Below are 23554 nucleotides of genomic sequence, written 5' to 3'. Positions count from 1 at the left end.
TCTTCTTCTTCTTCTTCTTCTTCTTCTTCTTCTTCTTCTTCTTCTTCCTCTTCTTCTTCTTCTTCTTCTTCTTCATCTTCTTCTTCATCTTCTTCTTAGATAAAAGACATTTGACTGATTTAAAATTCCTCATGATATCAGGACAGGAAAAAAAAAAAAGGACTTGTCAACACCTTTCTTTCTTTTTCCCTATTAAGCATACTGTAAAAATCAATCCCTTTTGTCACCTCGCTCTGCTTGCGAGAATGTTTAATGGATGTCAAGGGAGCTAATGATCGCTGGTAGAAAATTCATTTTAGATTTGCTATTTATAAAGTACTCAGTACTCAGGTGGGAAATTAACATGAAGCAGGGAGTCGGTGGGGTGGGGGAGGGCTGGCAGTGCAGGGCTGGGCCCCTGCCAAGCTGATGCACCCAAGGCATCCCGGGTACCAAGAGCACAGGTGGCAGGGAGGCTGTACCAAGGCATTCTGGGGGCAAATAGTACATCTGGCAAGGAGGCTTTGTGGGGAATCACAACAGTATAGGCTTTAGAATGTATAGACCTCAGCGATTTGACCTTTTCTGGCCAAAATGTTCACAGCAATAAAATAATTTCTTCAATATGTACCTTACACGGTTGTGAGAAGGATTAAATAAAATATCACACATAAAACATTTGCCAGCTCCTGGCACATAGCACTAGCACATGGATAATAAATAGTCTGTTCTGGGACCCCATCCCTGCCCCCTCTCCCCACACCCTGCCACCCCATAGCTCCGTGTGCTTTAGAAGACACCACTGGATGGATCAGCACCTTTGTATACCCCAGATCTTGTCTGGCCCTATACTCAGTGGTACTTACACTTACATGACAGTCACACATAAAGACCCTGAGCTCTACCGGTTATCTCTGCCTTCCAGGTAATCTGATCAGCCAGAGTTCTGCAATCTCCAACTGGAGGCTTTTTCCAATGCAGCTTTGGGTATTTCTAATACCCGCACTGCGTAGGATAGAGGACTGCAGTAACCCCCGTCCCCCGAAAGCCACATCAGCAGCCAGCTGCTAAGTCATCTTGGTCCTGATGTTGCCTGCTGAGCACACTTCAGAAGCCCCAGAGACACACATGCGAACCCATGTGCTGGGGGAGCACATCCTGTCTAGAACCTCACCATTCTAAGCCCTCCTAGTCAAAGCAAGACTCCCCACACCAACTTCAATCCAGTAGAGGCCTCAGGATCCTGAAAGCAAATCTCTGAAAGCTAGTTAATTCCCTTTAAACTTTTCCATCCTTTGCTGAGGGGGCAAATGCTGAAGTTAATTTTAGGATCTGCTTCCACAAAAGGCTGAGCCTCCGTTTACCTTCTTTCGGCTGGCTGATCAGTCAGGTGTGAAGATGAATCAACCTTGTACTCCCAAGTTCTCTTCCATGTGGAACTCCAAATCAGGGCGCTCTTGTGTACCCCTCGCTCCCACTGGCTTCCCCCTTCCCAGGGCTTTCCTTGGATGCTTCTCTGTTATATTTGGATTAACTGCAAATCTCCTTTGATTACTCACTCTCTGTTGAAACAGACAACCTGTTGCCACGTGTTTGATTACTGAAACCCAGGGGAGATCCTACTTGTAATGCAGCCAGTTACAGCGCACTCAGCATTACACACCGCCACTGAGCTGCTAATTCATTGTCTAAGAAGTTGCTTTTCAGTTTCTGATTTTTCAATAATAGGCTTCTCATGAAGCTCTTAAGCTTCAGAAATAAGCCCCAAACTGCTTTTCCAGTCATTTACATACGCACAAGCGGATCAGGAAGTGGGGAAGAAAGAGAATAATTTTACATGTTATCCCTGGGACTCTGGAACCTGGGAAGGTGAGCATGTCAAGGCCGGAAGTCTGGAGAAGGTAATGGGAAGTAGAGACCTGGCACCAAGGCAAATCAAACTAAAGTCTGTCCAGCCTCACATTCCCCACTTCACTGAAGTACTCTAAACACCAGCAAATTCCTTTCAGGAAGCTTATCATTCATGTTCTTTTGCTATGGTGTCACTGTTAGCTACAGAAACTCCCCTACCTGCCTGTCACCAGGGCTAAGTAAATACTTATCTATGTGAAACCTGCCTAGGTACCAGGCCCAGAAAGTGGGCTCCATCATCCAGGAAGGTTGCTTCGTACTACTGTTGAGCAGTCATGGAGTCAGTTTATGGCCCATATTAGCTCTTCTGTCATTTGAACTGAGGAAAGTAAAAACAAACAAAACAAACACAGCTGCCACCACCACCACCACCACCACCACCAAAAAACCTTTCTGGTTTGTAGTACTGTTGTTAAAAACAAAAATGAAAATCCCAACCATTACTATTTTACCAATAAAGATTAAGGGAGGCAGATGCTGGGGTGAAAGCCTGCTAGCTCATAGAGGCAGAGAAAGCACCATATGACCTTCCTTCTCATCTCAAGTCCAATGAAAAAAAAATAAAAAAACCCAAGAGGTTCACTAGTACAACTGAGCCCAGGAGGAAAAGGCCAAACAAAACAAAGCAAAGGCCAAAGGCTTGCTAGCTCAAAGCTCAAAAAGGCAGGGAGCTGAGGAGCAGATACCCAAGCTAAAGCCACAGCTTATGGAAAAAGGCCTTTTCTACTTCTCCATATTGTCTTAAATACTGCTCTACTCAAAGTTCATCCTACTTTTTAATCCCTGTCAGCCGGTTTCTTGCTTTGCCTCTTGACCTAGGGTTCACTTTATTAAATCCTGTGTACGGAAAGCTCTTGGATTAAAGGTGTGTGCTAGGGATGGCTGAACCATACCATAATAACCCGTTTACAATAAACAGAAAGTTCTTGGATTGAAGGTATGTGAAAGGGCTCAACCACACTCAACAAGAAACAGGGTTTTACAGTTCACAACTCTGAGGTTCACAATGGGTCAAATATCCTGTAACATAGTGTGGTCAGCTTGTTCTCTATATCTTTCTTGTTCTCTGCTTTTCCAAGCATACATCTTGCAAATAACATAAAGAACCAAAAATAATAGAAAACATTTCTTCTATGTGATAACAAATCCTCATTTAAAATAAATAAATTAATTGCTAAAACTCATTTCTCCTTTTAGACACTTATTCCAAAAAGAATAAGTTTGCATATCAAAGGTAAGGTACCAGCCTCCTCGCCATCAAAAACAAAACAAAACAAAACAAAACAAAAAAAAAACCTCCAAGATGTCTAATTTAAATTTAGATTTCAACTACTTAATAAATACCTTTCAATACAAAAATACAGCATATATTACTTCTCTTTTTTTCCTTTCTTTCTTTCTTTCTTTCTTTCTTTCTTTCTTTCTTTCTTTCTTGCTTGCTTTCTTGCTTTCTTGCTTTCTTGCTTTCTTGCTTTCTTGCTTTGTTGTTGATGTTGTTTTTGAGGCAGGGGTTTCTCTATGTAGCTCTGTTATCTCTTTCTGTCCTGGAACTCACTCTGTAGACCAGGCAGACCTTGAACTCAAAGATCCACCTGCCTCTGACTTTTAAGTGCTGGGATTAAAGGTATGCATCACCATGGCTTGGCTGGTATAATTTTTATCTGGAACTTAAATTTATCAGAATTCTGGGTTTTTATTTGCTAAATCTACCAGTGCTAGTGACTTCCTTTGTTTCAGTGTTTGACCAAACGTTCCTGTGGAAATTGGAGTCCCTCCTGCTATGATTTGGAAATTGTTTGAGAGTGTCTTCTAACGGGCCATGTGCTGTAATCTTGGTTCCCACTTATGGAGCAGGTAAATAAGCTACCTGGTAGAGGTCTTTAGGGCAGTTGCCTTACCTTCCTCACAGAGTGTGTTTGTCTTTCCAAGAGTGGTTACACTAAGAGGATGAGTGTGTCCTCTGTCCCTCTGAATTCCTACTTCATCTCATGATCAAGCCTCTTACATGCTTGTCCAGCACAAATCCACTGGCCAGAGGCTGAATCAGCAGTCACCTAACCCCCATTTTCATCCTCATGGCTAAGAAACACATAAACAGCTCTTTTTTTTTTTTTCTTAAATACCCAGCCTCAGCTCTTTTGCTATAGCCACAGAGCATGGAGTAACACAATACTCAGGATCAGTGTCAATGGCTTTTACTTCCTTTTAACTCTCAGCGCCCAGACCAATGAGCTGTCCTTTCAAAAAATTCTCTCAGCAGCTGTCTTTCATAACTCCTGCCAGGCAATGGTTCTCAAAGCTCTAGTGAGAGTCACCTGAAGGGCTTTCTCAAGCACAGATCCTGAGGTCTCATTCTGTGCTTTCTGCTTCAGAAACCACACTTAGGGATCTGAGGTCTGACAGCATCGTCTCCAACCTCTTCTAAAGCAGGTGAGAAATCAGGATCCCCATGAAGGCCACATGTACAAATGATGAGCTAGAGTGGTTTGGGGACACTTTTGTCATTTTCATCTATTTAAAAAATTATTTATTTATGATTATATACTATGTGTATCTATATGGGTATGTGCACCTGTGTGTAGGTGCCCACAGAGGCTAGAAAAGTGGGTTAGATAAGTTACAAGTGGCTGTGAGCCACCTAGTGTGGGTGCTCAGGAGACAGCAAGCATTCTTAACCTCTGATACATCTCTTAAGCTCCTCTCCATCCTTTAAAGTTATTTTTCTGTTTTTTTTTTCATTCTTCCTTGCCAACCCTTCAGATGAAATATTTCTCACTGAAGGCATCAATATACAGAGGCCCTGAAGTGTTGCCACATCAGTTCAGTACTCAGAGAGCTGAGTACAGAATGAAGATATGAACCCGAGAGAGAGAGGGAGAAAGAGAGAGAGAGCAAGCCTGGGAAATTTAGAGAAGGACCTTCTGTCCTCAATAGTAGAGAGCCAAGGAGGATGTTAGTGGAGCAGGACTCACCAGTACCTCTCCTAGTCAGTAAGTCTCACTTTGGGGCTTTAAATTTTTCCAACATGTGCCATGTGACAGATGGCTTCATCAATGTAATTTAGATCTAAATGAAGCTATATTCCAAGAAAACATAACGGTCCCATTTTGCAGGTGAGGAAAATAAAGGTCTAGGGGAATAACTTCAATTCCTAAAGTTAGGACTAGGAGGAGACGTTATTTTGCTTCTTAAATCATTAAATATAGCTTACATAGGTGTTGGTATAATGTTCTTTTAAAATATACACACCTTACCCTTGTTCATTCAAATGCTGATTTCTCTCCCCCCACCCCCCCACCCCCGTTTCAATCTGGATATTGCATTGTGATACTCATTCGAAGCATCTTGTCTCAACTCTGTGTAGACAGGACAAAACAAAGCAACTAGACACAATGTTGAGCAGGGAGGAGCCAGAGGACAGGGAAGAGGGGAGGAGCCAGAGGGCAGGAAATGAGTGGGAGGAGAAGGTGCAAGTTGAGAGGAGGAGAGCTGGAGAGAGATCTTGGAACTACATGGAGAGATGGACTGGATCTAAGATATCACTAAAACTAAGTATAATGGGGGAACTCTATAAATGTTAGGAAACTATGAGGGCTTGGAGGTTTAGGATGGAGTAACTATTGCCCAGCATTGTGTTCTAGGTTAAACAAATAAACCCAGTGTCTGTGTGGTGATTTGGTTATACAGCTGCTTAAGATTAACAGCAGCATTACCAGAAGACATATCAATAGTAAATATTAATAGTCACCTACAACACATAGGTGTGCTATATACACTGTAAAGTTAAGAGTTTTGCAATTCATGAGAGACTTAATGAAAGGAAGGAGTAGGCACTGAATTCTGAACATGTTAGGGTATGGCCCTAAGTGACAGGGCCAGAATTAGAAAGTGAGGTGGAGATGAAGGCGGCACAGATCAGATTGTAGTTTAAAAATCAAAAGAAAAGAGAATGGTGTGGAAGAATATGATTGACAGTTCATGAGGTCTTTCAGGTTCATTCATCAGGTCTCTGTCCCTCAAGCCTGTCCCATAAGCCAGGTCTTTTTTCTTTCTTGGTGACCTGTCAGTACACATCGAGACATACATGTGGGCTCTTATGTATACATGTAAGCACACTGTCTGCCCTCTATTGTGTTCAGGGTAAGTAAGAGTTACCAAATGATGGCTCTTTCCAATCACAGCTGAAAACTCACCCTTATCCACACTGGGTCCAGAGGGGCTGATTATCTCATTTTTTTTCCATATCTCACCATGGTAGTAAAATATAGATAACAACATTTAACAGTTAACAGTTCTTCTGTGTAGAGTTCAACTTCTTCATTGGGTGTGTTTCTAATATTGCATAGTCATTATTATAATTCATTTTCAGAACCTTCCAACATCTCAAACAGAACTTCAGTATCTCAAACCCAACAGGAACTTCCGATTCCTCATCTTCCCCTAGTTCCTGATAATCCCTTTGGATGTGCTTGTTCTACATACTTCATGTAGGTAGATTCACATGGCATTCTCCTGTTGTGTATAGGAGTCTTCATTGAGTGGAAAATACACCCACGTTGTAGCACTTGTAGGAATGTCTTGTTTTTGGAGGCCGAATAACACTCTGTTCTGAGTTCGTTCGTTCATGTGCGCATCTATTGATGGGCATTGGGGTTGTTTCATCCTTTCGTTGTTACAGATATTTCCTTATTACAAACTCTCATGTACAAATGGGCTGAGTCCCTGTTTTCTGTTGGTTGGGATATGTATCCAAGAGTAGAATTGCTGAGTCATAAAATAAAGTCTGTATTTAACCTTTTGGGGAACCACCGTACAGTTACCACAGTAACAGTACTACTTTGTATTCCCTGTAGCAGGTAGATTGTATCCTGTCCATCTATCTTGTCCTTCCCCATTTCTTTGCCAACCCTTGTTTTTTTTATTGCCCAATGTGTATAAAATGACACCAGGTCACTCCTGGCTATTTTTTTTTTTGGACTCATTGATGGATTGATTGATTGATCGATTGATTGATTGATAATGGATGTCCTAAAGAAGGAGAAGCAATACCTCTGTGATTTTCACCTGTTTCCTTAGTGATGGATGGACATGCCACCATGAAGGCAGCAGTGCTTTAAGCTTATGTGCTTCCCATGTCCCTGAGAGCCCTTTCCGTCTTCATTCATGAAAGCACAGCCTTTCATACAGCACAAGAAGGGGCCTCTTACTAGTATCTGTTTCCCTGGTGTTGGTCTCGAATGTGTCTGAGTGTGTGGTGGTCCTAAGAGAATTTGTATTTCCTGAACCCCTTTATAGTTAGAGGATGTGATGGGGCTACATTCTGGGCCAAGGTGGGTCTATATGCATGTGTGCGGAGTCAATGTGCACGAGTGTTGTGGAAGGGTTTCTGGGGAGCAGAGACCCATTCCTCCTGCCTCCTTTTCTTGGTAGTTTTCCTCATCTCATGCTTGTCTCACACATGCTGCCATCTTCCACCCAGGAGTCAAAGTCACATACAAAAGATCCAACTGACAGAAAGGCCTGCAGCCCTGATGTTCAGGAATAACACACCAGCTTTGAAATAGACAGGCAGAATATTTTTATAGTCAGAAGGATAACCTTATATCTTATTTAAGCTGCTGTTATTGAACAAGAGCTGAATCCAATCATAATGGATATTTTCAAATACGTTTTTCCTTCTTTAGTTTAAACAGGAGTAGAATTGGTCTTTCAAGACTCATTCTTTGCCTGTGCTCAGGACCTGACCATTTCCTACATACCTATATGCCTGAGGGACTTGTTTGGCCAGGTGTCTCCTGATTCTTCCTGTTGTGTCCGCTTTACTGGCTTTTGTCTCCTGCATTCAGGGAAATCTTTCTCAGCATCATCCTCTCAAACTGTAGCCTCTCTCATCACACTTTTTTCTTATTTCCTCTTCCTCCTTCTTCTTGTCCTAAATTTCCGTCTTTAACATACATTGACGTAAAATAATTATCACATGTTTCAACTCTACTTCTTATTCACACTCCATGGCTCCTCTCTAAGAACTGTTCTCCCCAAGGGGCTAAAACATATTTTATGTTGTTTTTAAAATTGCATATATGTCTATCTCTGTGTGGGTTTGTGTAGGTTATCTATGATGGTGAGAACAGGTCATCAGATCCCCTGGAACTGGAGTTACAGGAGGTTGTGAGCCATCTAACAGGGGTTTTTAGAACTGAACCTAGGTCCTCTGAGGGAGTAGTATGTGTGCTTCACCACTGAACCATCTCTGAATGTCTAAATGGAAGACATTCTTATGTCTACGTATGATGTTTTTGATAATTTAGGAGCAGCTGTCATTGCTTTTATTCCTACATGTCCTACATACTTTGTAAGGATATCTGACTATTCTGATTTTCCTTCTGTGTGCATGCTTGACCTTTCCTTGTCAATCTTCATTATCAGAACTCTTCTACACTACACAGGTCTGTGCTGACCTCATTTCTGTTCACATGTCCTCAGCTCTCTCCCTGGGTAACTCACTGTACCTGTGATGAAGACTGTCATTTTTCAGCCCCAGTACCTCTCCAAGTCTCAGAACATTGGGAAAACTTCTTGGAAACACACGATGAAGCCAACTATATCAGTTGCCACCTTCCTAAACCCACATCTGAGCCATTAATCCAGGAACTAGAAGTCTTTAGAGAATTACTCTCGGGAGCCTCTGTTGGATTCTCACTATGTGTCTCTCTGTAGCTCTACATTCCTGTAGTTCTCACACCAGTGGCCTCCTACCTGATTGGCTATATCCCTTAGGAAGAGTGACCTTGCCTCTAAGCTTGTTTCCTTCTAATCCACTAATCACAGTGTAATTAGGGTGTCAATTTAATGTTCTCAATAACCCCAAATACTCCTTTAAAAAATCTGATCATGTTATTGACTAGTATGCAACCTTTAGAAGGAACTTTTCCCCTAGCAGCAGTCTTTTGTAAAAGTAATTTCAAGATTGGGGCAGAAGGATGGCTTAGAACCTAGCCTGGACTATGTGAGAGCCTGTTTCAAACACACACACACACACACACACGCACACACGCACACACGCACACACGCACACACACACACACCAAAAAAAAAACAAAAAACAAAAAACAAAACAAAAAAACAAAACAGTAAGAAAAAAGCCATTCATGTTCTGACCTCTGCCTATCTCTCTACCAGTGGCTATCTTTCCACAATACACTGTCCCTTCACCTCATTCTCTAAGCTACACCCTGCTTAGTTGATGTTGGATCCTGTGTTCCTGTCATGTTGACTTGCCTCTAGAGTGAAAGGTGCAGCTTCCTACATGTGCAAACTCCTGTATTCTCATCTTGCTGAATGTACTCATTTTTCTCTCTCAACTTCTACACCACCTCCTCCCAAATTTCCTGAACGTTATGGTAGTTAGCCTTACAGGCCTTTGTCTCAGATCTAACCACATTACAGTGAATTATCTGTTTCTTTGAGTGTAAGAATTACATATCTGCTTGTTGTTTGCCTACCACAGGGTAGACCCTAAATAAACATTCCTATAATGGATATAGGATAAATTTCAGGAATAATGTACCATGTGGCTTTTTAATTCATAAATCTGGAAGATGTGGAGTCGGCATTGTTGGTATCATTTCTAGATGATACAAAATTCATCAGGATTAAAAACCATCTCAACAGACTTCAACAGAAGTTCAGCTGTAGTGGAACTTCACCTAATAGAGACACTAGCTATCAGGAAGCGTAGGGAAGGCTTTGCAGAGTTGGGAGTCTTGGTTGTTAGAAGAGTTGCTTATTAGGAGAGGACTGAGGACAGCCTTAGTGTGAGTCCCTGGTGTGATATATCTCAAAAAAATGTAAAATAAAGAAAAAAAGAATAAAAGAAAGGAGGTAATAGGAGGGTCAAGTGAACCTAGGTGTTAGTACCCTGCTGATCAGATCATACTAGGAAACATCTGCTGTGGCAATAGCTTCTTCAGAGTTGATTGCTATCAGTTGGGACTTGTTCAGATGATAATGATCAGAATGATTAGAGAAAGGAGTAGCTGTGGATGCTATCACTACACAGTGTGGCAGTCACAGGGAAGAACAGAGGACGTTCTTCAGAGGAGAACACAGAGGAGGGACACATCATCTCTCAGAAAGTGTGTCAGAGTGTGTTGCTTGTGTTCTGGCAGCTCTAAAAGGCAGAAGCAGTGGGTGTCATTAGGACCTTAGGACCGTATTCAGCTGCAAGTAAAAGAATCCTTATTTACTGGTTTTAAAAACAATCTCCAGTATAGTAAGTACATTTGATTCGTTTTCATTTAATAAAACAGCAAGCCTTATGGTTAGACTTAGAGATTTCTTCCTTGCTATCTTTGATGGGTGTGGCTGCTCTTCATCCTGCAGTCTGGCTGTTGGGCCTCCAATGTCTGGAAATGTCTAGCATGGATCATCTAGCAACAGTTGCTGATCCCTCATCCAGTCATTTGTGCTTGCATTCTTTTGGTTTGATTGCATTATAAGTCCATAGAAGATAATGCTAGGTAAAGGAATTTTTATCTGTCTTCATAGAGTTGGCTACAAGGGAATCTGGGAGGTATTTTAAACAGGCACACTGCTGCTCTGTAAAAATTTAAGAGCATTATTTGTAGAGAAAAAATAGAACAGATACTGAGAAGACATCAAAGTGTCTCCTACAATAATAAAGTATCTCCTCACAGAGTTTATCAGCTGTGAAAAAGGGATTAACATCAGTTATTTTCACAGCACCCCTACAGTACAGCATCTGTTATTCCTTTCAGACAGAGATGGCCATACCATCGCTGACCAATGCATGGAGTGTGCAAGTCAGACCTGAACATCTGCTTGTAACAATCATCAAACGTGATTGTGATAGGAAGCTAGAATAGGGTCTGCAACTCAGGAAGGGAGAGACTGGTCATTGGAGAGCTCTAGGATTGCTCGGTAGGAACTGGAGAGTATTATTCAAACAAGATCATTGCCTTGGGAAGCAGACAAGAAAGTGAAATGCCACGGTGTCTCAGAATTCTAAGAGTCTAAAAAAAAAAAAGCTTTAAAATTTGATGATTAAAATGCTTGGTTCTGCACAAGGTTTTAAGAGCACAAAGGCAATGAAAAATGATGGCAAAAAAGCAAAAAGTCTTCAGGGAAAAGGAAGGAAAACATGAAAATAAACCCTGATTTCTTATTTCTTTTAGTATTAGTGAAATGATTTGGCCATCTGTGGATGCTCATACATTAAGGCAAAAGCCATTGTACTGGTTGTTTTTGTCAACTTGATCCAAACTTAGAAGCACCTGGGAAGGAGGAATCTCCATTGATGAATTGCCTCCTTAAGATAGGCCAGCAAGCAACTCTGGTACATTTTCTTGATTAGTGATTGATGTGGAACCATCTCATGCTAGGCACTTGGTCCTCCTGCTGAACATTTCTGTCAAGCTTGGACAGAAATTAGGCTGGACAAGCAATGAGAAGCAAGCCTTAAGCAGTATTCCCTCATTCTCTGCTTTAGTCACTGCTTCTAGGTTCTTGTCTTGGGTCCCTGCCTTGGCTTCTGAAAATGAGGGTGTATAACCTATAAGGCAAATGCACACTTTACTTCCCAGTTGGATTTCGGTCATGTTGTTTTGTAATAGCAGTAGCAACCTAATTAAGACAGCCCTCAGTCCTTTCTGTGTCTGGCCTAAACTGCACCTTGGCTATTCATGAAGTGAATCAGACACCCTCATAGAATGCTTAGTGAAGAGGAGGAGAAAGGGAAGGTTGAAAGAGGCAGAAAGTAAGCTCTTCACCACTTCCTCTTCTCCATCTGAATATATCTGTATACCCCCTCCTTTGCTTTTGTTTTTTCTTTAGCCCTCCAGGTCCCTGCTTGGCCCTTCTGCCGTGCGCACATACTCAAGTAGAGAACATTGATTTCCTACCAGGATTCCCTCACTGACCAATCTATTTGCCACTTGAAGAACTGGTTTTTATTCTACAGTAATTCCAGCCTGAAACACTGAATTCTGCAAAGATAGTTACATAGTTACCCATAACACATGACTTATTGGTAATAGACAGAATCTATAACTAAAGATAAAAATAGGAATGATTACAGAGAAGTGTGGACAAACACAGCATGGCAGGAACTATATGGGATGACACATTTAGTGTCCAAATAGTATTGTCACAAAAAGCAATGGACAAATCAAGCAAGATGACCTTATGAAAGGTACACTCTGGAGTCAGGTCTTTGCATACACAGTGAAAATGCACAGATATAGGATAAGGAAGATTGAAATAACAGCCCACTGTAAGCTAAAGTTAGAATATTATATGGCCATTAGGATACCCAGAGGATGTCAAGGCCTCTTTCCATCTTTTTCCTTTTCCTTTCCTGTTTTCTTTTTCTTCTGTCCATAACACGGACTGTTACTTTGGCCCCAGCTCCTGTGCTGAGGGTGCTAAGACAATAAGTCATTCCATGACCTCCTGGAGATCACAGCCTGAAGGAAAGGCACATGTAATTGGGTAACTACAGTGACATGCTATGGATGTTAAATATGAAATTGCATACTAGCGTAACAGAGCTACAGATAAAGAACAAGGCTGTTCAAAGAGATACCTTGGTGCCAAGTTTGTACTGAATTACAGCAAAGTATTTTGAAGTAGCCAAGGGCAGGTGGAGTCAAGCCACAAGCAGAGAACAATATTCATGCACTTCTGAGAGAGGGAAACACAGAAAATTCAGAGCCTCTGGTAAATTAAAGCTAAACCCTTAGGGCTTCCATGCCTTGTCAAGGGACTACAACTCCACGCTTCTAAGACTTGGCGTGAAGAGCCATCACAGCCTCAGACATACTGGGAAACGAATATTTTAAGAAGCTCATGGGATAACCATATTAGGGATGTGGTTCGATGGGAGCATGCTGCTTGGCATGTGTAAGATCCTGGGCTGAGCCACCAGCACCTCTTAGACAAAGAAAACAGTATACAGAAGAGTCACAGAAGAGCAGGTAGAGCTCTTCTTTGGAAGGTCATGTGACAAGAAAGAAAGAAATCTTGACCTGTTGAACCTCATGGAAAGACAATGGGAAGGGAATCATGCTTTCAAATATCTAAGAAATATTCATCTAATAGAAAAATCAGATCTCTTCTGTAAGTTGTAGATTAAAATGACCATAATACTATCTATCAGATAGTGTCTAGACACATTTTCAGTGTTAACTTATTTATTTAATCGTTTTAAGAGCCTTACAAAGAAATTCTATGATTGCTTCATTTTATTGAATAAGAAACTGAGTCACACATAGGATAATTCAAGAGCTGGGAATGTAGCTCAGTAGCAGAGTGATTTCTTGGTGGACACTGGTCCTAGTTCATCCCCCAGGACCACAAGGAAATGAAAAAAAAAAAAAGAGGTTAATTCAAAGGCTAAAGTTCTTAAAGTAAGAGGCATCCAAGCAAGCCTTGGCCCCAAGTCAAGCCAAGAACATGTAAGTTATAACGCTGTTCTAGGATAAAGAAAATTTCTCTACCTCACCCTTACATCACATCTTCCCTCAAGTCCAACAGTTAAATCAGTACTTGATCAGAAGGAAATGTCTCACTTTGTGTTATTGGTAACAGACGCTGGGAACCCCCAGCAGCTGTGATGAGGAGGTGTCAGAGCCCAAAGGGAAGGGTTGAATAAATCATATTGGAAGTCCCCCTAGGCTTGAGCTAGTTGTAATTCTAGGGTTGTCTGACACAGCAGGGTGAATTCTTTGGGGCACCAGATGGTTGTGTGGGTTACCCAGTGACTAAACTTGGCTCCAATCTGCACAGTAGCTCCGTAATCCATGTGCCTCTCCGATCTGCTGACTCCATCAGAAAAGTAACAAGCTCTCACTCCTGTGTGGTGGGCAGGAAGTGACCTGGCATGGAAAGCAGAGCCAACATCACAGCAGTCTAACAAATGAAGTCTGTGATGTGACTGCTGTTGAGCTGCTGGAGATGAGTCTTCCTTAACCACATGAAGGAGGTAGTGGCACAGGGTGACTGATTCTTCAGGAAGGAAGGCAAAATTTGGATGATAAGGGACACTCCCTCCTTGCCTTTGAGGAAGGAGTTTCATCCCATCCATGACTCATTTCTGCTTAACACTCACAAAGTCCATCTTAAACACATTTATTCTTGACCTTCCCTCAAAGACTTCCTGAATTTCTCTTGCAAGAAGCCTTAGAGATAGGTCAATTAGGACTTATTATAATCCCTTATTCCTTCTGACTGCAATGCTTTAACTGGTTAATCTTTTCCTTGCACCCTAAGAATGCCTTACAGGTAAATAAATATATGCCTTCACTTACAGAAAATGCCTTACACATGACACCGTATGTACAGTTTGCATGCACATGCCCATCACTTGCAGTATCTGACTGTGTTCAACCATCTGTGACTGTTTATATTTCCAGCTTCCTGTAGGCAGAAACTTGTTGTGAGTATTTTCTTCTAGCACCACTACCTATCAATAACTACACTCAAAAAGACTATTTGCAGAATTGCCAGATGCAGAGTTTCGGAATGGGACTTTAAAATCCTTTGGTCCAACTGCTTTATTTTAAATTAGAAAGAACAAAGTCCATCTCTGGGTGTGTCTAACCCAGAGGTGCAGAACATTTTCAGATGGCTTTCTAGGTGTAGTTTTTGGCCATGTGCTGAATTGGAACTTCATGGTGGGGGGACTTTTTAAATGTTAGTGTTGGGCAGGGGGAGGGTTAAATGTTATTCTGGGGTAGGGTCACAAGGAGATTTTGAGCTACCTGGTCTGTGACAGGGACTGAATGTTGGCTTTTGCATTAAGCTTTTTGGGCACTTGGTGGTTTGGAATAACTCACTTAGAGTTGGAGGGGATTGAAAACAGACAGAGGCTGAGGATTTATCTCAGCTCCTATCTGCTGAAGGCTGTTGTGGCTTCTGAAACAGAGTTAGGAGATTGTGCACTTGGAAGAATTGTGGGCCCAGGAAAAAAAGTTTTATTCCATGAGAAAAACTACAACAATCACCACTGCTATGGAAGATGGGAATGAAGGCAGAAGCAGTCCCCCTTAACTACTTGGGCTGCACTGTAGGGCCAAGATTGATCAGAGGAGAAGCTTAGCCTCCTCTGGACATACAGAGCTGAAAATCCAAGCAAGCAGATTAAGAAACAGTGGGTATATAGAACCACCATGCAAGTCGGCTTCCCAAATAGTGTATAGCAGCAGAGGAGAACAAATACATGTCTTCAGTTAATGAAGCATTTGGATTGTCTTAGAAACCTGAATTAGGGGATGTTGACCAGTAACCAGTAAGTTCTTAGAGAAAAGACCTATGCATCCCATTCAAAAGCCAAAGGACAAGACTAGCTGTCTGAGGCAAGTATTTCCTTGGCCTTGTCATAAGTATTCTCTCTCCACCATCATTGACTTTCTTGTGCTGTGCAGAAGCCAGGGCACAAAGGAGGGGGTCTGTCTGTGGTAAGTGACAGTAGTGCTAAGAATCACCAATTATTCAATGATGAAAACCAGTAGTCACATGACTAATTGACTCTCATCTGCTTCCAGCTACATTGTGCCAGATATAATGGAAGGCGTGTCAGATTTCTAGGAGTACCTTCTTGGCAAGAGCAACAATAATGAATGGCAGAATCTATCTCTGATCTGCAAGAACACAGAGCCAAGATGTGCCCACCTTTTCTCAGTGCTTCCTCAAACAAGGAGTAAGGGATGGTAACTTTCTTACCATGATATCATCATTCACACAGGAGGCCTGACACGCATTGAGTCACTTGCTTCAAGGGGGCTGCTTCAAGACAAGACAAAATTGTGATAGGTCTTTGGTCTTGTTCACTGATAGAGTCATAGCACCTTCAGTACAACATGAAGCATAGTAGGTGCCCAAAGCATACATCTTGGTGATTGAACCAATGATTCAACCATAGAAATTTTCTGGGCTCAGAGTTTGGTATCACTTCTAATCATAAGCAAGTGAAGCCAAAACAAGCTGGTCTTTTGACCAGTCTTTTATTAATGCAAAGGCTAATGTTCTCACAGAAGCTAAAAATAAAAGGAGACAGAAAAAAATCAAACTCAGTAACCTAAGATGTTCTCAGTAGCAGGAGTGAAGAATGTGTTTTCCAATATTTGATTCTTAGCTTGACAGTCTCTCTTGAAATCCTCTCTTCTCAGCAATGAAAATTTGAGTCTTTGTTGGTTTGTTTTGCAGTTTGCAAATGTCTTATGGAGCTCTTCTGGCAGGGCTTCTGTTTTTCCTCTTGCAAATAAACAAAAGGCCATACCTTTAATATGACTTACATAAGGGATATTCTGTGATTGACTGTCATGATTTCAGAAGAAGAAAAGTGTCAGGAAAAGGGGTGGGAACTAACAGGAAAAGGGCAAGTATAAAATGCAGAGGAGAAGATAAAAACAGGAAGCAGACAAGATAAGCTGGGTATGAAAAACTAGAGAGTCAGAGACACTGAACAGCTGAAGACCATGCAACAGCATCCCAGGCATCCCTTCCAGGGATGAGTGAACCGGCCCAGGGTTCATGGGCCCTCCTTCTCCATTGCTCTGCCCCAAGGTCTGGGCTCCAGTGTGCTAGGAAGACTGACTCTCCCCTCCTTCTAGTCAAGCCTGTGGGAAGCAGAGCAACCCCTGCCAGCTTGACCTAGATCTGTCAACTGATCAATTACCACTCCCAAAGAAAGAGAAGGGAGGACGAAAGGAAGAAGGAGAAAGGGAAATAGAAAGCATCTAGAAGAGAGGAGGTCTGGAGGAGAGAGGGAGACCAGCAGTCGAGGATGGGAGGGAGCATGGCTGAACTCACATACAGCAGGGAGAGTAAGAGCAGACTTAATCCTGAAGGCAGCACAAATAAAGAAAATTCAACAACGAAAGAAGATACAAAGTTTTCAGAGATAACTAAGCACAATCAGTTAAAAACACAGAGGCTCTTTTTTTTTTTTAACCCACACTTTGCTGATTCAGAGTAGAGTAGTGTCTCCTTTCTACTCAAAACTCTTACCTCTAGCTTCCATCCTTCTCCGTGGTTCCTGCCCCCTGCACCTCACATGCTAGATCACAACCCAATGCAAGGCTCCTTTCACAAATGGATGGGGACATGATCTCCATGTGTTTCATCTTGAGACCCCATCTTCTCTCCAACACATCCTCCACTGCAGTGGAGAAGCCCCACCAGGATAGAGGAGAGTCTGGGGAGACATAGGAGAGTGTATACCCAACCTGCAGTTACCAGCTACCTTATGTTCGCATGTTTCAATTTTTATGTTTAATTTGTTTTTATTGAATTTCAAATGACTATAGACATAAAGTAAACATGTAACAAGCCAATAGAGCAGAAAGGAAGGAAACTGCATAAATACAATCGGTCTCAGCATGGAGTTACACTTAGCACCACATGTTCAGAGTGTTACAAGCATTAATGAGTCCTTACAACACCCAGGGGAGTCACTCCCCGGCCTGTCAGGCAGGTGGGGAGACAGCTCTTGGAGGGAAATATTTATTTTCCCTATAGAAAACACAGGGGAAAAAAATGAGCCCAGAGATGCTCAGGTTCCCAGCTGAGCTGGACTCAGGTCACTAGAGCTGGCTTGACACCTGGAGGCCATCCGCATGGGGTATTTGAAGTCTGTAAGGCCTCCGAGTCACTAGTGATGAAGAAAACTTTGCATTCTAGTCACTGAGGAAGAGGCCAAGAACTCCCAGCCACCAAAAAAAGCTTGGCAAAAAGTCAAATCTCAGGCTTGCCAGTCTTGACCCCTTTTACACAATGAGGGTCATCAAGAATATTCCAGATCTTTCTAGCACATGCTTCCTGGATGTGAGAGACTCATATGGGCAATAAAGCCTCACAAACTCTGAGGCTTCCTAAGATACTGAAGGCTCACTTTAGTCTGAGGAAAATCCCAGTTTGTCTGGTCCATCCATGACACTCAGCGAGAGGCAGTATTGTTTATTATTCTCAAGTTCTGTGGAACTAAATGTACATGGCAAAGAGAATTGCTAGAAAGAAACCTGGGTTGGAGTTTCCCCCATTTTCCAGGAACCTAGAAAGGTATTTTAAAGGTATTTAAAGGTATTACTTTTTGGAACAATTCATTAATACCTACAGTGAAGGGGAAACTTACTAAGAAAGACGAAAAGCCAGGGGTATGCATTATGGCAAATAAAAAAAGAATTATAATACTTTTATTTTACTTTAAAAGAAAAAAAAAAACCCAGTGGCAGAATCAGATTGCACCTGGTAACACTGGGTAACTAAAGCTGCAGTTCCAGGAATGGCTTCAGCAAGGCCTGCTGCTTTTGTCTGGCACTGCTTGGTTGCCTGACACCTATGAGCAAATGTTCAGCGGTCTAGGACTTTAGGTAATGCCATCTCTAGGAGGCTAGGTGGACAGGAACTGTCTAACTTGCTTTCCACATATCATACCATTATAAGCCCCCAAGTAGGCAGCTCCAAGCGTGGCGGACACAATACATTTTGAGGAGCATCCCTCTTATCCACGTACTTTTGGTCATGTTTACAAGTACCCACAATGCCCACCGCAGACCCCAGATCTCATCACCTCAAATTGACTATTGCATGTGGCCAGTGAGGGCTGTTTGGTCTCATTTACCTCTTTCCCATCCCACAACTACCCAGCTTGGATGCAGAGGCCAACCACTCGTTTACCAAGAGTGAATGTTTGGTGATTGGCCTACCCCCATGGTGCCCCCTGGCCTCAGCTGTGAGCCAAGGACAGTGTGAAGTGAGTCTGCTTTTCCTTCAGTTCTGTATTGCCAACAAGCAGCTTTCTTGATGTGGGAACTGAGAGGAGGAGAATTAGGAGGGTTGGAAAGGAAACTAACCTCACTAATGGAAAGGTGTTGAAAAGAGCCATGATCTCTGAAAGGAGGAACGGTTGGTTGCTAGAAAGAGAAAAGCTGCAGTGCACCCAGCCATTTGCTTTCAGAACCTCTACTGCCATAAGGCAGGCAGTGTGCTGGAAAGTGCCTCATCCTGCTTCCTCACTCTGTTCTCAAGAAAGAGCCTCTTCTAGTTAACCAAGCCTGGGGCTTCTCAGGGCAGACCCCAGGGAGTTAATCAATGCCTCCCCTGCCTCCCAGCCCTGTCACACTAATCATTTTGAATCTTCTAAGCCCTCTACCTCCCTAAACTGGACCACCATTGCTAGTGGGTTGGGGGAAGGAATGGATCAGGGAGGCTGTCCCTAACCTGTCCCTAGTGCCATACACCTTTCCAAGAGGCAAGAGAGCCAGAAGTAGCAGCCGTGGGAAGAGTCGGCTTAAAACAAAAACAGAGGAGAAGAAAAAAATCGCCTTGGAATGTGTGCTGCATTCTAACTAGTCCCTCTGGGTCAATGCAATAGGGGTGGATTATTGCAGGCAAGACCTGGGCTGCCTCAGTAATTCTGTAAGTTTGATAAGAGATAGCTGGCTGCCTCTGCTTCCTTCCCTGAAAGTAAAACAGACATCACCTTTGCCTTGTCCCACCGGCATGTGGTATGGGGTTTCTAGGGGTCACACTGCCTTAAAATTGAGAAGCCTTGCTCTATTATGACACATGAAAGCCTATTTAGAACTCCCTGGATGCAGCCAGCACAAATAAAGCTATCACTCTCCTCGGGAAATTCAGAATTTGGTAGAAGGGAACCAGTTCTGAGAAACCCCTGTTCCCACCCTCAGCCCCCAAGACGGGAACAAGACTTCTGAAATCATACTTCACCTGGGGAAATATGTTTCTTTCTACTTCTCTATTCCAGGGGTTGTTGATTCGAAGTATGAGCAAATATTATGCTTCTCTGGATTTATTTCTAATGAAGAGTTATGCTAATTTATATGTAAATTCAGTTTGGCCCTGGGGCTCCTGGCAAATAGCCAATGGGGCTGCTGATGGTGGGATTCTGCAGTTGTCTCCAGGTTGGTGCTATAAACAGGATGGAGGCTCTTTAAGACAGGTGACCGAAGGCATGGATGGGTCTTCCTCTCCCATCCCCTGACACCTTATTCAGCACCTTGCCTAGTTAGTTTCCATGTCTACTGTTAGAAAGCAAGGAGCTATTTCCCTGAGGGGACCCGGTCTTGAACTCAATTTCCCTACTGCCACTGTTAGACTCAGTTTGTGAAATCCTAGGTGCCTGGAATAAGGACAGTACACACACACACACACACACACACACACACTGATCCTACTCTGTATTACGTAAGAGGAGTCAACCAAGGATGCCTCCATACTCTTTGCACTTCTATACCCCCATTGCCCAAGGCGCAGGATGGAGAGAGAGCTCAGAGATTGAGCCCCTAGGGTTAAGTGTGGCAGGCAGTCTCATGGATGTTCCTGCATGATCCTCCACCCTGGACCTTCTTGTCATGGGCTAATTCTTCCAGCCTCCCTTTCGTCCCTAAACCACAGCCAAGACGCACACACGTTTGCATTTCATTCTTTTTTTTTTTTTTTTTAGCCTGGTCCTTCTGTCCACCTCATGTAGATCTGCAGAGCTCAGGGGCCATCACTCAGAAGGGTCAGAGGGACTAGAGTTTAGGTCTCTTGGGCGAGATCATGAGAACTCTGTACTGCACCAGGAGCAGAGGCGCAGCGGTGGGACCGCCATCCCTTTTCACTCTGCCAGACAGAACTTTCCTCTGGGAATGCAACTGCATAGGAGGGAGAACCTTGCCTCCCCTCCTCCCTGCTTCGGGCTCCAAGCCTCTCCGAGAGCCTTCCAGGACCAAGCCTGTCAAAGTTTCTCTGCTTGTTTCAGTCTCTGAGTTCCAACACCTTTAATCGTAAAGGGGCAACCTAGCCCCCCGCCCTCTCCTAAAGAATGGAGGGAAGGCAAGCTGGTTAGCGGCCAATTTCACGGCTGGGATGGACTCGCAATGGGAGGACTGACACAGTGCAGCAAATGGACTCAAGGTGGAAGCAGATTCCCAAATGCACCTGAAATGAGCAGAGCAAAACACCGAAGAACCGTGGTCAGAGAGAGAGCCAGCCTCAGCAACTGCAGCCTGGCTTCTCCGCCAATAAGTAGACTGAAAATTAGCATTCGCCTCTTCGTGTCTCTGTCCTTTCAACTTAGAAAGGCTTGCCTGAATTTCAGAGTCCACCGCAGCCTGCCGCTGCTTGCACAGCCTTTTATCTGCTTGAAACGCCCACCCCCCACCCAGGCCCGCCACAAACACACCCCCAAACAGATTCAAAACTAACAGTTGTTCAGGCTCCTGCAAACGGATTTATTCCCTGAAGCCAGATTCCTGGCCAGCACCTTCCAGGAGGTACGCGATTATTTCCATCCGGTATCCCCCACCTCACCCCCAGCTGCGCTTTGCTCCTTTTGGAAGCTTTACAAGTTCACTGGCCAATATTTAAAGTTTCCTCCTGTAATTTCTCCCCAGTCGCATAAGCAGCACACTCGCAACCCGGCTGCCCTTTCCCATCTGCGACGATCCCCTGCATACATGTGTGCTGGGCTGGGTAAGTGTGAAAGATGTACATGAAGCCAGGGAGCCGGCTCACAGCCACGGACCCAAGGGGAGCAGCAGAGACACGTTTTACTCATGCACACACAGTCCCCTCATTCCGGTAGCAGCCAGAATCAAATCAATATTCTCACAGCCTTGTCTGGAGAATGAAGTCCCAGCCATGCTGGTTAAAATGTTCGCGCTTCCACCTGCAAACCGCGCAGCAGAGTCGACCCGGGAGGGAGCCTGCAAACGCTTGCAGCACAGGGTACCATTCCCTGGTGCTGCTGTAAGCAAATCAAAAGCCAGTCTTACCTTGAAAGAGGCACAGAGCCGCCAGCCCCGTGAAGATTGCCCACGAAATAGAATTGTGCATTTTTGCCTGGATGGTTTTCATATTTTTTCTTCTTTTTCTTCTTTTTTGTCAGGATCGGTTCTTTCTCTCTCTTTCCTTTTTTTTCCCCCCTCCTGATAAATTGTGCTGCTCTCAAGCTCGTCAGAGGAGATTTAAATCCACTGTTTTGCTGAAGGACACAACAAGGAAGCTGAGGGCGTGAGAGAGTCTGACTTCTCCGTAATTATCTCCACTCATACTCTGGCACTGAGGCACATTGTACAATCTGGCTCTGGACAGCCCTCCTACAAGCTGCAATCATTGGTTCTAATCCAAGGATTGACAGAGCTACAACACGCGCGCGCAAGCACACACACGCACTCACACACACACACACACACACACACACACACACACTCAGGAATCATTTGCTGGGCAAATCAAGCTGATTAAAGAGACAGGAGCCTGGAGAGATGGAATGATAAATGCCACTTTGCCCCTTGTATATTACTTTCATTTTTTAAACTGACAGCAGAGCCCCGAGCATCCGGAAATCCCTTTTCTCTGGTGTTCCCAGGTCCCCTGAACTTAGATACACTTCGCACTGGAAAAAAAAAAATCCGTAGCCAACATGGCTTGCAGGAAATTTTAAAGGGTGCATTTTCATGCTCCGTGAAACTTGCAAGAATGAGTCAAATTCTATTTGTTGGTTCCTATTTTGCCTGCAAGGGAAGTATCATTCAGTGACAGATTTCTCCTCTCCTTCTCTTCAACCTTTCTGAGCAGTCACTTTGAAAATAATAAATAACTTTCTGTTTTCTTCTCCTGTCACTCTTCCTTCAGAAAGCCTGCATCACTCCTGTTTTTCATTCACTTAATTTTCTAAAGTCACCCATGTGTATACGGTCCCACGCCAAGCGATAAAGTGTCCAGAATTTGAAAAGACAGCCCACTGTTTGATTACAGAGAAGTGTCTGAAAGAGAGCAAGGCCCCTGCTACATGGCTCAGTCAACACCCACTAAAGAGCATATTGTCAGTGTCTGTGTTTTAAACCTCCAGGGAGACGGATTTAAGCTAGATGCACTGAAGACCATCAGATTGCTGCTTTGTGTGTTGTTATTAAATGGCCTCAGATGGTTGGAGACATTTATCTCCTTGATGATATGTAAGGAAGGAAATCAAACAGATAGCTAGCTAGCTAGATACATAGATACAAAGACAGATAGATTTTTGTTCTAAGAACTGGGAAGCTCATTTTTGGCTACCCCTTATGGAAACAAGTTATATATTCTGAACAAAAGATGAACTGAGCCCCTTGCTGATGCTCACCAATTCATTTCAGCACATATTTTAGATATTCCTCCAGGCTGCCATTGTCAATCATACTTTCTGGTGATTCCCATAGAATTGTTAATGTATATATATTCTCAGTCTGCTCTTGCTAGAGCACCCACTGCCTGGTCATATTTATGGACACGAGAGTGAAATCAAGGCGGTACTGAGATTTGGGCCTACCCTAGAGGCTCATTCTTCTTGCTTAGTCAGTGGCTATGTGAGCATCTCTAGGAGGTGGGCAGCCCAAACTCTGAGCAGTGGGACCCAAAGCATCTTTTTTTGTGCCTGGACCTTTCAGGCCAAAGGAAGGTCCCTTTAGCTTTCTGAGCCTTGGGCTTGGGCCTTTGGCCAGTAAAATCAGAGAGCTGGAGATCACGTCCAAGGCATCTTGCTATTTAAAGGCGTTTTCTCTCTCTTCTGCCATTCAGTTCTAATTCACATGTCCATCCAAATGCCCTTGGTGTCATGAGCTTCCCAGGACAAGAATCTTATCTTGGGTTCTTTTGTACA

The 23554-nt window shown here is 43.3% G+C and overlaps 1 protein-coding gene across 4 annotated transcripts in view; it reads right to left on the bottom strand.

Moving 5' to 3' along the window:
* The window catches only part of Ntm (neurotrimin), a 980157-nt gene extending 958077 nt beyond the window's left edge, over nucleotides 1-22080 (bottom strand). For all 4 annotated transcript variants that reach the window (XM_055601183.1, XM_055601184.1, XM_055601185.1 and 1 more), the window contains exon 1: nucleotides 21690-22080. In XM_055601183.1, coding sequence (XP_055457158.1) covers nucleotides 21690-21771 — 82 coding nt within the window. In that variant the 5' untranslated portion in view covers nucleotides 21772-22080. The remainder of the gene's footprint in view (nucleotides 1-21689) is intronic.
* Between the last annotated feature and the right edge of the window lie 1474 nt (nucleotides 22081-23554).

Source organism: Psammomys obesus, unplaced genomic scaffold, assembly GCF_907164565.1.
Source record: "Psammomys obesus unplaced genomic scaffold, mPsaObe1.curated_primary_1811, whole genome shotgun sequence".
NCBI lineage: Eukaryota > Metazoa > Chordata > Mammalia > Rodentia > Muridae > Psammomys > Psammomys obesus.
Note: the sequence above shows the minus strand (reverse complement) of the source record. Positions and strands in the feature narration are given on the sequence as shown.